The 14,857-nt window shown below is 37.2% G+C and overlaps 1 protein-coding gene across 1 annotated transcript in view; it reads right to left on the bottom strand.

Moving 5' to 3' along the window:
• The window catches only part of GRIK2 (glutamate ionotropic receptor kainate type subunit 2), a gene marked incomplete at its 5' end in the record, with an annotated part of 311,327 nt that extends 300,557 nt beyond the window's left edge, over positions 1–10,770 (bottom strand). The window contains 2 exons of the mRNA XM_039351925.1: positions 3,579–3,752; positions 10,717–10,770. Of these exons, the coding sequence (XP_039207859.1) occupies positions 3,579–3,752; positions 10,717–10,770 (228 nt within the window). The remainder of the gene's footprint in view (positions 1–3,578; positions 3,753–10,716) is intronic.
• Between the last annotated feature and the right edge of the window lie 4,087 nt (positions 10,771–14,857).

Raw genomic sequence — 14,857 nt, 5'->3', positions numbered from 1 at the left:
AAGAGAAAGAGGAAAGGGAGAAAGGAAAGAGAAAAAGAGGAAGAAAGAAAGGGAGATGAAAGAAAGGGAGAGGGGGAGAGAGAGGAAAGAAATAGAAAGAGGGAGAAAGGGAGGAAAGGGAGAAAGAGGAAAGGAAAGAGGAGAGAAAGGGAGAGGGGGAGAGAGGAAAGGAAAGAGGAAAGAGAGAAAGGGAGAAAGAGGAAAGGAAAGAAAAAGGAAAGAGGAGAGAAAGGAAGAAAGGATAGAAAGGGAGAAAGGGGAAAGAAAGAAAGGGAGAGGGAGAGGAAAGGGGGAGAGAGGAAAGAGGAAAAAGGGAGAAAGAGGAAAGAGAAAGGGAGAAGAAAGAGGAAAGAGAAAGGGAGGTAGAGGAAAGGGAGAGAGGAAAGGGAGGGGAAAGAGAAAGAGGGAGGGGGAGAGAGGAAAGAAAGGAAAGAGGAAAGAAAGAAAGCGAGAAAGAGAAAAGAGAAAGGGAGATGAAAGAAAGGGAGAGGGGGAGAGAGGAAAGAAATAGAAAGGGAGAAAGAGGAAAGAAAGAAAGGAAGAAAAGAGAAAGGGAAAGGAAAGAGAAAGAGGGGGAGGGGGAGAGAGAGGAAAGAGGAAAGGAAGGGAGAAAGAAAAGAGAAAGGGAGATGACAGAAGGTGAGGGAGAGGAAAGAAATAGAAAGAGGGAGACAGGAAAGAAAGGGAGAAAGGAAAAGAAGAAAGAGAAAAGAAAGGGAGAGGAAAGAAAGGGAGGGGAGAGAGGAAAGAGGAAAGAAAGGGAGAAAGAGAAAGGGAGATGAAAGAAAGGGAAAGGAGGAGAGGAAAGAAATAGAAAGGGAGAAAGAGAGGAAAGAGGAAGAAAAGAAAGGGAAAGGAAAGGAAAGAGGGAGAAAAAAAGAAAGGGAGATGAAAAGGGGAGGGAGAGAGAGGGGGGAAAGAAATAGAAAGGGGGAAAGAGGGAGAAAGGAAAAAAGGGAGAGAGAGGAAAGAAAGGAAAGAGGAAAGAGGGAGAAAGGAAAGGAAAGAGGAGAGAAAGGGAAAAAGGAAAGAAAGGGAGAAAGAGAGGAAGGAAAGAAAGGGAGAGGGAGAGGAAAGGGGGAGAGAGTAAATAGAAAGAGGGAGAAAGAGGAAAGAGAAAAGGAGAAGAAAGAGGAAAGAGAAAGGGAGGGAGAGGAAAGAAAGGGAGAGAAGAAAGAGGGAGAGGAAAGAGAGAAAGGGGGGGAAGCGCAAGTGCCCCCCCCTCACACACACACACACAGGGGGAAGAAGACTAGCAGACCAAGGGCAGAAAGAGGGAGGGGGAGAGGGAGAGAGAGAGAGAGATCCTTTTGACATCTAAAATGAAGATAAGACTGCATATATCCATATATATATGGATATATGCAGTCTTATCTTCATTTTAGATATCCAAAGGGTTTTGCGGCTCCCTATGTTTTGTTTTCAGTGGGAAACGGGTCCAAGTGGCTCTTTGAGTATTTTGGGTTGCCTACCCCTGATCTAACTCCTTCCTCCAGAGAGAAAAGAGCAGGACAGGAACTTCCAACTAAGCTAAAAAAAAAAAAAATCTACCCCTCTTTATCATTCTGATCTCCAATGATGGGTATACAGTAGACCATATAACTAAATGACATACAATCCATAAAGACTCTCTCTTTTTTCTATCCTATCCATTTCCTTCCATCATTATCAGATTTTATTTATTTAATTATAGGCTTATTGTATTTATGGATCATTTCCTCTCTTGGAGCATCTTGCATGGACTCTGTTCCACCAACTTTGTTTTTACATGTAAAATATAACTATGGAAACATTTCTCAATACAAGAGCAACCTACAGCTGGTGTGTAAAAAAGGAACACACAATATGAAACATTCCATACTGCATGCCATAGCAAAAACAATTGTAATAATCATGCCACTGCAAAAATAAACTCTCTATAGCTAAGAGAAAGATCTAATAAGACTTCCTTGAAAAGTTTTACCTTCCACCACTGGCACTCTACTTGAGTACAAAACACAAAACATTCATTATTTTGTGGCTGAATAGACAGGCTCCAGTGATAGCTCCTAGGAACCAATTAAAGGGGTTAACTGAGCCATGAGGCTCCATAAATGAATCCAATTCCTTTTTTCTTTATTTTCAACTAAAGCTCTGACATAAAGCCAGGAGAGAAATGCATAAGCTCTGCGAACTTATATAGTGACAAATGACTGTATTACCACTACCAATAACTTTCCAGACACAGGGAAGTTCAATGAGCTTCCTATTGTCTTATATTATTATGACAAAAGAGAAAATGAGATGTCTCAGCAATATAAGCATAGTATATTTAAAAAATGGAAGAAGAAAGAAAGAAAGAAAGAAAGAAAGAGAAAGAAAGAAAGAAAGAAAGAAAGAAAGAAAGAAAGAAAGAAAGAAAGAAAGAAAGAAAGAAAGAAAGAAAGAAAGAAAGAACTCTTTATTTTGTAAGCAAATTCTGACTCCTCCTTGGCTCTTTTTTTGCAAACACAAATGTTTAATTATAAATATTTCAGCCTAAAAATAAAAGGATGCAGTCAAGTTTGTAGTGGCTGAAATTCTCCAAAAGAGGACATGGTATTAATCAGAATTCTGATAATTAGACAATTGGTCAAAAGGTTCTTATGTTGAAATGACAGAATTAACATTCATGCCTTAGCTGGCCTTTAGGATTCTGGAAAGTTCCACAAGAAACTACGAGCCTGTGGGTTAAACATGTGATCGAAACCATGGAAGGCATACATGAGTATTTTTTTATAACGTCTATAGCTTATCTACTGCATGCTGACTTCCTCTTATGTACTGTAACTAAGTACAAATAAAAAATCTATATATACTTGCTTCAAGCTACATTTGGGGTTCTTTTTATGGGAAGACCCACCTTTCTTCGGCTGAATAAGTATGTCCATTAATCAAAAGAGATCTGGACTCTGAGTTGCCAGGGCCTCCTCTCTGACTATCCATTTAGGCTTGACATCAACTCAGGAATGGCAGTATAAATGTTGTATTTGGCAACACAGTCTTCTTTCTAGCTGTCCTATAGAGCTGCAATATGCACAAACTGTTTCTGTAGTTAAAGGAATACATTGATTGATTGATTGATTGATTGATTGATTGATTTAGAAAACCTTTATGGGTGTTTGTCTTATAAATAACAATATGTGGTTCACAGCAACAATGATGATCATTTGCTATTCACATCATGGCTGCATAACACCAGAAAAGGAAAAGCCAGTAGCTTATCAACCCAACATCAAACCAGAAGCATAAATATAGAGAACCTTTTAATATAGTTGATTTTATCATTAGCATGGGAACTCTAAACATCCATGATGTATGCTGGGGCATATGGCTCTGTTAGGTACATAACCTCACCAACGTGTTCAAGTCATTTGTTGGAGTATTAATATGGACAGTTATACTTTACTTTTCAGATCCAGAAACTGAGATAAAATACAGAATTGAGGCATAAAGGAGGACATAATCTTAGTGAGCAATTAGACAATCAAAGATACCCAAGAAGAAAATAGGAAGTAATATCAAATATTTGACAAGTGTAGGTTAATTGGTGTTCATACCGTCATAAATCCATCCAGCAAACCCGAATCAGGTTTTGGAGGAGCTTGCAATCGTTCCATGGACCACTTTTCAATTATGGACACCACCTGACTATTTTCTGTATTTAGAATCCTAAAACCAGTCATGTTTACTCCACTATACCGATAAGGCTCCACATCAAGAGCAAAGAGGTCCTAAAGAAAAGGAGAAAATATTTTTAGATATTTTTATCTAAATATTTAAATATTTTTAGATATTTCATCCATACATAATCTCCCTGTTTCCAAACATGTTTCTTCTCTCATGTATAACAATGATAACAAAACAATACATCTAACCATTTGTGTGCTTTCTGAAGCATTTGACAACCATATGCAACCCCAATGCAACCGTGAATTAAATGATTTGATAATAATGCCCAATGAACATCACAAATGTGTGATGCTTCTAGGACATTTCTACACGTCCACTAAGTCAGGGATCCCCAACCTATGGGATGCAGCCCACTACCAGGCCATGGCTTCTTGTGGAAAAGGCTGGCTGGTGTGCATATGTGTGCATGCATACTCCCCCCACTCGCACTAGCGTCAGTGGCCCTGTTTTCATGTGCTGATGTGAATTGGGCCGCTAGTGCCAGGCAGGTCTGCACAACCCATTCATGCATGTAGAAATGGGGCCGCTAGTACCAGGCCACTGTGTGTGGCCTATTTGCGCATGCACAAATGGGTTCACTAGTGCTGCGCCAATGCGCACAGTGCTGTCTGTATGAATGTGTGTGCACCAATTTGGAAGCTGCTCTCCTTCCCTCCAGGCCGTGAGCCCGGAAAGGTTGGAGACCTTTGCACTAAGTCATAATAAAACTCCATAGCTATTAACATAAACATTTATAGACTGTCAAGGAAAGTCACTGAGCCACATCCTTTGCTGTTTGTGAACAATCCATAAGTCTTCATTATACAAAGGTTGTGTAATAATTCTGCTCTAATAAATCTTTTTACAATGTTTGTCTATAATTTATATATTAGGAAATAAAAGGAAGTTCCTAATCCAAACACACTCAAACCTGTAAATGCATGTGTTACTTATTTACTTACACAGGCCATGTAGGTGATAAAATTTGTGACGTGCCACAAATTCCATCTCTTACGAACTTGTGTGCAGTATTATACAAGTATCAAAAGGTGAGGTTTATGATGGAACATCTACATATTTTGTCACTTCAGTGTCATCATTACTAACTTCAGGCTTGTCTAAATTTATAATATTTCTCTCCTGCTCCCATTAAAAGTCTGCTTAAGAAAAATAACAGAAAGTTTAGATAGTTTGCTAGGCACAATATGGAAGATAGTAGTAAATATAAACACATCTTCCAGAAGTCATATTCAAAGCTTCACTATGTTGACCATTCTTGGAATACTAGCACAAAATGCAATTATGGCAATGTAACATGCACAAGCCACTCTCATTTTACTGCACTATTGATCCCAAAACATGAAAGCAAACAATCCTGCAGAAAAGGTTTGGCATGATTGAACAAAACCAATACTATGAAGAAAAGAATAGCAAGAAAAGCTTTTCCAGAATAAGGATTGCTAAAAAGCCATTAAGATGAACAGAATCCACTATTTTTCTCTACTTTTCATCTTTTCCTAGATTTGTCTCTCAAATTTCCAAGGCAGACTTGGACAACCAGGGGGAAGGGATTCTGATTTTCAGTATTTCCATTTCTTGACAAATAGATAATGTTTAATTTCATAGACTATTTTTTTCCATCTAGGGGACATCTAGGGGTAATCTAGGTCTGTTTTCAATAATCTGATTCTTTCCAGGGTAGTTAAGAATATTACTCCATGACTTCCGGTGAAGATGGCCAACTAAACGATATGCCCAGGGAAAGATCCCTGAAGGGTTTTTCCCTGGCTGTTGCTTTTTCAACTTCCAATAGAAGAAACTGGCATTTCTTTAGTTTATATGACTCTCCTGGGTTAGGGAAAGTCCTAGACTCATCCCACAAGATCCTCATATAGCAAAGATCTGCAAGTAGCTTTAGGAGCTGTGCTTCAAAGCAGACAGCTGGGGGGGGTGGTGAGGCTGCAATCAGTATGTTGCTGAAGAAGCAGCTATTTTGGAATTTATTTTTCAAACAGATAGTAAGTTGTGCTTTCATTTCTTAATAATTTTAAGGATTATTAATCTTTATTAAACTAATAGAGGCTATATTTAGCCACAGCCTATTATTCCTTTTTGAGGATCTGTGCCATTTTGGAGATTTCTTCATTGTTAAACAATGAGAAGGCTGCTAAGGCAAGCTAAATAAGAAATTATGGAGTATCTTTTTTTAAAAAAAATGATGGAGAAATATAAGGGTAGAAAGTAGTGGTTCTAGTTTATTATTTTTAGTCATTTGTAGCTTAGTCTGCTTTGCTATGAATGGCCAAAACTTTCTGATTTTTATGATTTCCGATTGGCCAGCAATTCTTCAGTGACTTACAAAAAAGCTACTCTTTGATTAAAGAGTAAGAAGATGGAGGAGGGAACTATTAGAGATGTATTTGAAAAATCCTTAAATAAAATCCAACAATTCATAGACCAACTAAATGTCTATGGAGATTCTCAGTCATCCAAGTCATAATTGCCCCAAAGGTGCTTTTTTAAAAGGCAACTGGACTTTCTTGCTTTTCTTTGAAGACTCTCACTTCTCATCCAAGAAGTTTCTTCAGCTCTGAAGACTACAGGAACCATTTGAGTTTCAGTTTGAGATGCAGACAACACAGACTCATCCCCAACAACCTGTGCCTCTGCAGAAAGTACAGCTCCACAACAGTCCTTTCAGCAGTTCCAAGAAGGCTCCACATCCATTTGAACTACTCAGGTGACCCTGAGAACACAGACAAACCTCCAAGTAGCCTCAGTGACTCTCTAAAACAGGGGTGTCAAACTGCTGGCCCATAGGCCGGATGGGTCATGCAGAAACTGCCCCCACCCCAACTCCAGCAATGGGGAAATCGCAACATGTTGCGACATGTCACATAATGTGGCAAGTTTGATACCCCTGCTCTAAAAGAATGAAAATGACCAGCTGTCCGCAAGGAATATAAATCTTTCATATTCCCCACTATCCAGTCAGAGCTGAAGAAGCTTCTTAGATAAGAAGTGAAATGTCTTCAAAGAAAAATAAGAAAGTTCAGTTGCCTCTTTAAAAAGCACCTTTGGGACATAGACTAGCTATGCTCCAAGGATGTTAAAAAAACCCTACTCAAACTATTTTAGAGATGCAAATATGTGTAGAAAGTTACCAAACCACCCAGGTAATTTCACAAGTAGCTGACAATGTACAGGAGTCAATTGCAGTTTTGGAATATAAACCTGACACCAACTTTTATTATGATGGTTTAAATATAAACCTCCCAACACAATAGAAAGAAGAATTCCAAGAAAATCTGCAACTTTTCAAAGGACAAGTATGGGACTCCTTTTTTCATGGACACTCACAAGGATGAGAAATCCTTGAGAAAAAGAGAAGTTTATAACTACTTGATAAACATTTCAGAGAAGAAAAAGATTTTATTTCATGAAGATAAGATGGAAGGAATGACTTAAACTTCATGAGTCAATTGACATTCGGATGGATTTTTATCATTCTGATATTTGCAATTGAAAGAAAGTTTTAATGTAAAGTGGGTCTGAAAATACTTTTTCCCCCTTTATATATAATGCTTAAGTAATTTTTAAAGCTTGTAATACTGAAAGTGTATTTGAAAGTATCTATGTTAAGAGAAAGTTAAAGAAAAGTTAAAGTTAAAGAAAAAGATGTATTAGCTTAAAGAAAAAATTAGAGTTTTAAAAAGAATGTATACAAGAAGAAAAATTTTATTTTATGAGGGCAATTTGGAGGGAGTGATTTAAATTTAAAAAGTTAATTGGAGTTACTTGGAACTGTGTTGGTCTAACTGAAAGTGAACTTTAAAGTTAAAAAAATTCTAAAAAGATATTAAAACTTTGATCTTAGAAATGTTTTTAAAGAAAAGTTTAGTGTTTTAAAACATGAAAAAAGTATTTTTTTTTTACCTTTTAAGGTTAACGAATCTGAAATAATACAGTGAATTTTGTTAATATAAATAGTGATAGTTTATAAAGATTAGGAGGAGGGGGGAGGAGGAGGAGGAGGAAGAGAAGGAGGAGGAGGAGGAGGAGACCTAGTCTGCCTCCCTAAATGAGCTAGTACAATATGATAAATTGCCCTTTGATAATTCATATAATGTTTCAAATTAGAATAAGAGGTAATCACATCATTTTTCACAGATTGATTAAAACATCAACTTGTTTCTTCTGAGTCTGTACCACATGGTACATTTTATGTTACACAGTATTTATTATTAAGCTGCACTTCCATTCCTATTTTAAGGCAGCCTGGTTTGGGCAAACAAACATCCATTAAATGTTAAGATTTATATGAGGGGCTCCACTTGTTATAGTGGACTGGGTCACCCATAGAACAATTCAATTTATGTCAACCACACTATGTGGTAAGGAGATAGTAAGACTGAAAATATATTTTAAAAAGCCCTTTTTATTATATTATAGAAATATAATAGAATGATTCAGATGGCATAAGCAAAAGAAATGCATGACATTAATGGCAATGGCAAAAATCCCTGTAATTTAGGCTTGTTGAGCATGGGCCAGGGGCAAAACTACTTGCAATAATGACTCAAAGCTCTTTTTCTTTATACCTGGGTTGCTTCCAAGTCATCTTGGACAATTGCATAAGTAATTATGTAATTTGAACACATTTCTGTTTACTCAAAACTATAATAAATATGCACAACAGTTCAGAGAGAATTAACGAGGTATTACATTAGACTCCAAATCAATCATGAGAAAGTACACTTCCAAACAGCCCAGCTAAACACTGTGGCTGGAAAATTTATTGGACAAGTTTTCTACTGTGTCAGGTAAGAAGTAATTAATAAAGCAGAGGAGCCAAAAGTGATACAGGTTACATGGCTCCATTGAGCAAAATATCTATCTTCTGGCTGGCATATCTCAAATTACCTTAGTTGTCAACTTCTGAAGTTCTTCCAAGAAAAAAAAGAAGAAATGAAAGAAAATCCATGACCTCCTGCTAACTTTCCTTTCCTTCAAGACTAATAAGCAAATGGGAATATTTAATTAGACCAAAGGATTAAGTGCCAGATATAGAACTTTTTGTGCTTTACTAATTGTATGGTTTCTTTTATAGAGCTTGTTTACTTATTAAGTTGTTCCCTTGCTGTTTTGCCAAAGAAGCTTGCTTCTCCCATTTAGGCAGCTTATAGGCCCACAACTACATTACATATAATTCCTGCACTCTGTTTGCTGGCTACAAAGCTTCTAAGAATGCAATGGAGCTGGACGTGATAAGTATGCTTTGGTATGCCATGTATTACTCTTTTCATTAGCTGCACTGGTTCTGGTTTCCTTCCAGGCAGATTCGAGGTCCTAGTTATGACCTATAAAATCCTACTTGGCCTAGAGTTTGGTTACTTGAGGGATCACCTAACTTCCATAGTGTAGCCTGGCTAATTTAGTCCAACAGGGTTGTTGCAGCTTCCTTTGATCAAGTATGACCATTTTTTAGAACCTGGAAGTCTTGTCTGTTGAAGTGCTGTCTTCCTGAAATATGAATGACTTTCACTCTGATGAACTCTCTTAAGGAGAACCACCAGGTCTTTATATGTTAGTCTAGAGTAGTGTAGAGTAGAGTATGGGTTGTTGATAACCATCCTAGTCTAGGGTGGTGTATAATAGATTATGTGTTGTTGGATAACCATTCCATTTATTGCTAAGTACTCTGTTTGGATTATATATTTGTTTTGTTGTTTTCTGCTGTGAGTCGTCAGGGGTCAATTGGAGTCATGCACATCTAAATCAAAACAAACAATCCAGAACTATTCATGCTAATAAAGTCTGTAATCTATAGGTGGCAAATAAAGCTACTGGATGAAAGTAGCCGCTCCTTGAGCAATCCTATTGAATTTCACCATCTCACACCATCAGAACCATGATAGATGCCCCTTTCTAGCTACTTTGTTCTTTGTGTACTGCCAAGGACACATGAAAGAATGGCAATAGGTAGTCATGACATTACTAATGTTATGCAACAGTAAATAAATAACTTCAATTCATTCTGCTCCATTGAAAGAGATTCCAGTATTACATAGGTACATTAAACAGGTTAAAATGAAAAGTGTCCTGGCAGTAAATCCAAATTTAAACCAACAGAATAGATACCATGAATCTACTAAAAACTGAATGGATTTCCCAGAACATAACCAAATGGATTTGATACAGCAATGAATATGCTAGAAAAATCACCCAGAGAATATACTATTGAGAAAATCTTAAACTACCTTGCAAACTCTGCCATGACTGCAAAGAAAAAACAGAACCTCTCCTGGATTCTATTTGTAGTCCAGAGCATCAAAAGACAATTCAAGTCACCAAACAGGAAGAAGGACTCTATCATGGGCCCACTGTTGTCCCCAAAGGTTTGGAAAACTATACTAGAATATGGCTCTCAGAGATTCTCCAGGCAAGCAATTGTTTAGCGATAGGATAATCTGAGGAATGCTTGGTGCTCTCTCTGAGCTTGATTGCTTGCAGACATTTCATTGTCCAGTGACAGTGATGTTACCTAACTGGATAACAAAATGTCCTCAAGCAGACAAACAAACAAACTCAGTGAGCAGCAAGGACTCCATGGTTCAGCCCCAAACTACAAATATTCTCTTACAGTGTCACCCTGCCTGTGAAGCCTTCTTCACTCACCCATCCCTGAAAGAGTGTGACCTATAGTTTGAGAATACTTGCTGTTTAGGAATAGAACCTTCCTTAATACAAACATCAGCATGTTGAAAGAAACCCAGAAGTAACCAGCTCTTATTGGCGTGTGCCTCCATTAAACAACTATGAGTAGCTTGTTTATCAGTGATCACAGAGTTGCCATAGCAATCACATTCCAAACAAAGGTAACATTAAATACTTTTTTCCCCTTATGAAACTACAAATGCTTTTACTTTCAGTAAAAAACTTTTACTATTACTGTCAAGTAATCTAATGAGAAATGCTTTAGAGCGATGTCTGAGACCATTAGAATATTTTTCTAAAGCTACTTACCAGTGTAGTAAAGATGTAATGATAGTATTCTGTCATCATTCCCATTGCTAAAGCCTGTAAAGAAAAATTCAGTATGCGCATTAACTTTTTTTTAAAAAAAAAGTTAGGTAACACCACTTTATTATTTCTACGGTTTTATTCTTATTGCTGTTTTTAATCACACCTATGAGAACAATGGAAAGCTCCCCTAAGATGAAGATGTGCATAAAAGTATAGGTCTAGAATTATACTAAAATTAGGCCAAGCAAATCATTTTTAAGCAGTTAGAGCAGATAACCGGCTATTAAAAGAATTAATGAAACAAAACTGTAGATAAAAACATTATTATTAGTAGACTGTTTAGTATTGCAAATATGAAAGAAGCATATTATTATTATTATTGTGATTGCCAACCAAAAAATCTAATGGAAGATGTGGCATTAATTGCATTTACTGTATTCTATAGTTTTTTATTATATAATGAACACTCACTGAAGAAAAATAAATTAAAAACAATGGAGTCAAAGAAGCTAAAATAGAATGCTGGCCATTAAATCTAAATCCCATTCTGCAAGGAAGACGTGCACCAAATATGAGCCCTGAACCAACATTTTTTTACATTAATGTCTAATATGAATAATATGTAATTTCTAATGCAAATTATATAATTAAAAATACTAAATAAATGTAGTTTTTCTACCTCCTGAAGCTGAACCAACTTCAGCTTCCCATTTTAAGCTTTTCTTTAAAAAAAAATATTTTCCATTTATCCAACATAATTATACAACAAAATTCACTTTGCAAAATAAAATAAATTCATAATCATAACCATAACCATAGGTGCCGCTTGCTCCCTCCCCCCAAGCTGCATCCACCCTCCCTAATACCTTCCTTACTTACTTCCCTCCTCTTTCTCTCCTCCCCTCACTACTCTCTTCCCCTCCCCTACTCCTCTTACCATCCTACTTCCTCCCTTCATCTTCCTCCCCTCTCATCCCTCTCGAATACATTTTAGGCTTTTCTTAATCATCTCTTTGATTAATAAATAAGAATTCTCCTTCATGATGTTGTCACTACATTAAATTGATTAAATGACCCCAAAGAATTTTAAACCAGACAAAGATCTGCCTAAACTAACAGCCAGTTAGAGATGCAAATAGATTTGAAATAGGCCATTGAGGACTTCCAGATGGGAAAAAAATGAGCTGATGAACCTTTGATTATTAGCATTCTTCTTGCTTTTTACTTCAGAGCATGTAAAGAAGCAATCCAAAACCAGTTAGGTCAGGGGTCCCAAACCCCCAGTCCATGGACTGGCACCGGGCCATGGTATGCCAGAAACTGGTCTGCAACAACAAGCAAAGCCCCAACCACAGGGTGCAGGCATGAAACTATGCCCCCTCCAGTCTGCAGAAAAACCTCTTTCCACAGAACTGGTCCCTGTTGCCCAAAAAACAGATCTGCGAACAACTAGAAGCAACAAAAGTTATAACTAGTGGCCAGCATAGATTTGTTAAAAACAAATCATGCCAAATCAAACTTATTTCATTCTTCGACAAAGTGACTAAACTAATAGACCAGCAAAATACTGTGGACATAGTATACTTAGACTTCAGTAAGGCATTTGATAAAGCAGACCACAACATACTCCTTGATAAGCTAGAAAAAGGTGAAATAAAAAACATCACCACCAGATGGATGGGCAAGACCAGGTTTAAAAACAGTTAACTGTGAGAGAGACCTTGGAGTCCTATGGACGATCACTTAAACCATGAGCCAGCAGTATGCAGCACCAGCCAAAAAAACTAATACAATCTTGGGTTATATAAACAGAGGCATAGAATCAAGATCACACAATCTTGATTCTATGTCTCTGATGGTATAGGTATAGCTACTGGTATAGCTACTGCTTTATAAAACCCTACTAAGACCACACCTGAAATACTGCAGCCAATTTTGGTCACCATATCACTTTTAAGGATTTGGCTAGTCCAAAGAAAAGAAGAAATAGGGGAGATATGATAGCAGTATTCCAGTATTTGAGGGGCTGCCACAAAGAAGAGGGGGTCACGTTATTCACCAAAGCACCAGAGGGCAGGACAAGAAACAATGGTTGGAAACTGTTCAAAGAGAGAAGCAACCTGGAATTAAGGAGAAATTTCCTGACAGTGAGGACAATTAACCAGTGGAATACCTTGTCCCAGAAATCGTGGGCACTCCATCACTGGAAAGTTTTAAGAAGAGACTAGACAGTCACTTGTCTGAGATGGTATAGGTTCTCCTGCTTGAGCAGGGGCTGGACTAGAAGACCTCCCTTCCAACTCTATTCTATTCTATTCTATTCTATTCTATTCTATTCTATTCTATTCTATTCTATTCTATTCTATTCTATTCTATTCTACCTCTGAGTTAGATTACTCATGTTACAGAACTTCAAGGAGTGCTATACTTCTCCTTAGGTATATCAAATGCTTCAGGAAAAGCCAAGTTTAAATTCTGATCATGATGTAAACCAGATGATATATAAAATGCTATATAATTATAATTACATACACAAAGAGGAATAAATACTTGTTTGGGGAGCTACTTTATTATTTTTGTTTGCTTATTTTCCACATAAGTAGCTTGAAACTGTAGAGGTGAGAGACAGGCAAAGATTGTGTGCAGAACACTGTCCCTCCAAAGCCTGTGTACCCCTCCTCTCTGCATCTATCTTGCTCACATTACCATAGTGATGTGGAAGTACGCAGGTCTGTGTGACCTTGGCCAGTTTGATAAGGCTGGCTGGTGAACAACAAGTTTCCCTGTTTATGGCCTCTAGCTTTTTATTCTTGAGGATTGGTAAAGGGTTTTAGCCAATGAAATGCTATTGCCATGCAGTAACTTTTGCTATTTGTAAAACTCTATATAAACAAATAAAGGCTGCGTGCGGCCAGCCATTTCTTTGCACCCTTCTTCGACTAAGGACTGATTACTACAGAAACGCCCTGCTTGTTAAAAAAAAATAATAATTCAGCAGTGAAAAACCTTTTATATGTATAAAGAAGGGCTATAAAATAAGGCACCACTCAGCTCTAATCCTTATAAAGAACCCATTTGTTTTTGCTGACATAGGAACTATCAAAAGCTACATTTGTTGTTCACTTACAGCATATTGGTACATTATAAATAATGCAGCCTGGCTGATGGACTAACTTATTGCTCTGGTTGCTTGGTTGCCAAGCTTTTTTAAAGCTAGCTTCACTCTAGTAAACATTTTGGAACCAAACATTTTAAAGTAGGTGAAAAATTAACTGGATTCAGCAATTTCAGATCTATGTTTTGGGCCATGAAACTTAGTTCTAATGTTTTCTTGGTGAGTAAAAAGAGTTTTCATCCTCACAAAGAACACTTCTCATGCAAAGATCCCTCTCATAGGCTCCATATTTTTCTGCCATGAAAGGAAGCTTCTTATGTCTCCACCCAGAAAAGTTGCCTCTAGACAAGTTGGGTTGTACAAAAATCTAATAAATAAAATAAAATAAAATGCTAAATGCTTTACAAGGAGGAGAATAAATAAAATAAAAGGGTTAGAAGCAAAGTTGGTATCTTGAACACAAGGGAGACTGCCATATTCATGCTCAAGCAGCTGAACTGTGGTTCTCAGCAGTGTAAATGTTGTCTGCCTTGCTGATTGCAAAAATTAGAAATTTACATCAAAGCACTCTCAAAGTTTAGCCACTGCACAAGTGCATTGTCATAACCAACCTGAGATAATGTTCATTTTGCAAACTGTGGAACAGGGCACTGTAAAACATGGCACTATATCTGCATGAATCTAAGATTCTGGCTGCTGACTCTTAATAGCTCATGATCTGTCCTGCTTATTTGAAGGTGGGTTTCCATAGCTTTCTTTATATAGTTTCTACAACCTGCCTGACTAAAACACGGTTTGAAACTCACTATATGCTGCAGGTCTGGGGTACTTGCAGACAAACAGATTTTCCACTTAACAGTCTTTTAAATGGCACTTCAAACACATCCCTAATCCATCTGAGATCTTCTAGAATGTCACCATTTGCTGTCTATTTATTTATTTATTTATGAGACTTATATACCGCTTTAAGTGCAAGCACTCTCTAAGCGGTGTACATCAGTAAGCAATGTATATATATATATATAT

Source organism: Crotalus tigris, unplaced genomic scaffold (genome assembly GCF_016545835.1).
Source record: "Crotalus tigris isolate CLP2741 ecotype Arizona unplaced genomic scaffold, ASM1654583v1 scf7180000018371.15429387391:27106975, whole genome shotgun sequence".
NCBI classification, from domain to species: Eukaryota; Metazoa; Chordata; class Lepidosauria; order Squamata; family Viperidae; genus Crotalus; species Crotalus tigris.
Note: the sequence above shows the minus strand (reverse complement) of the source record. Positions and strands in the feature narration are given on the sequence as shown.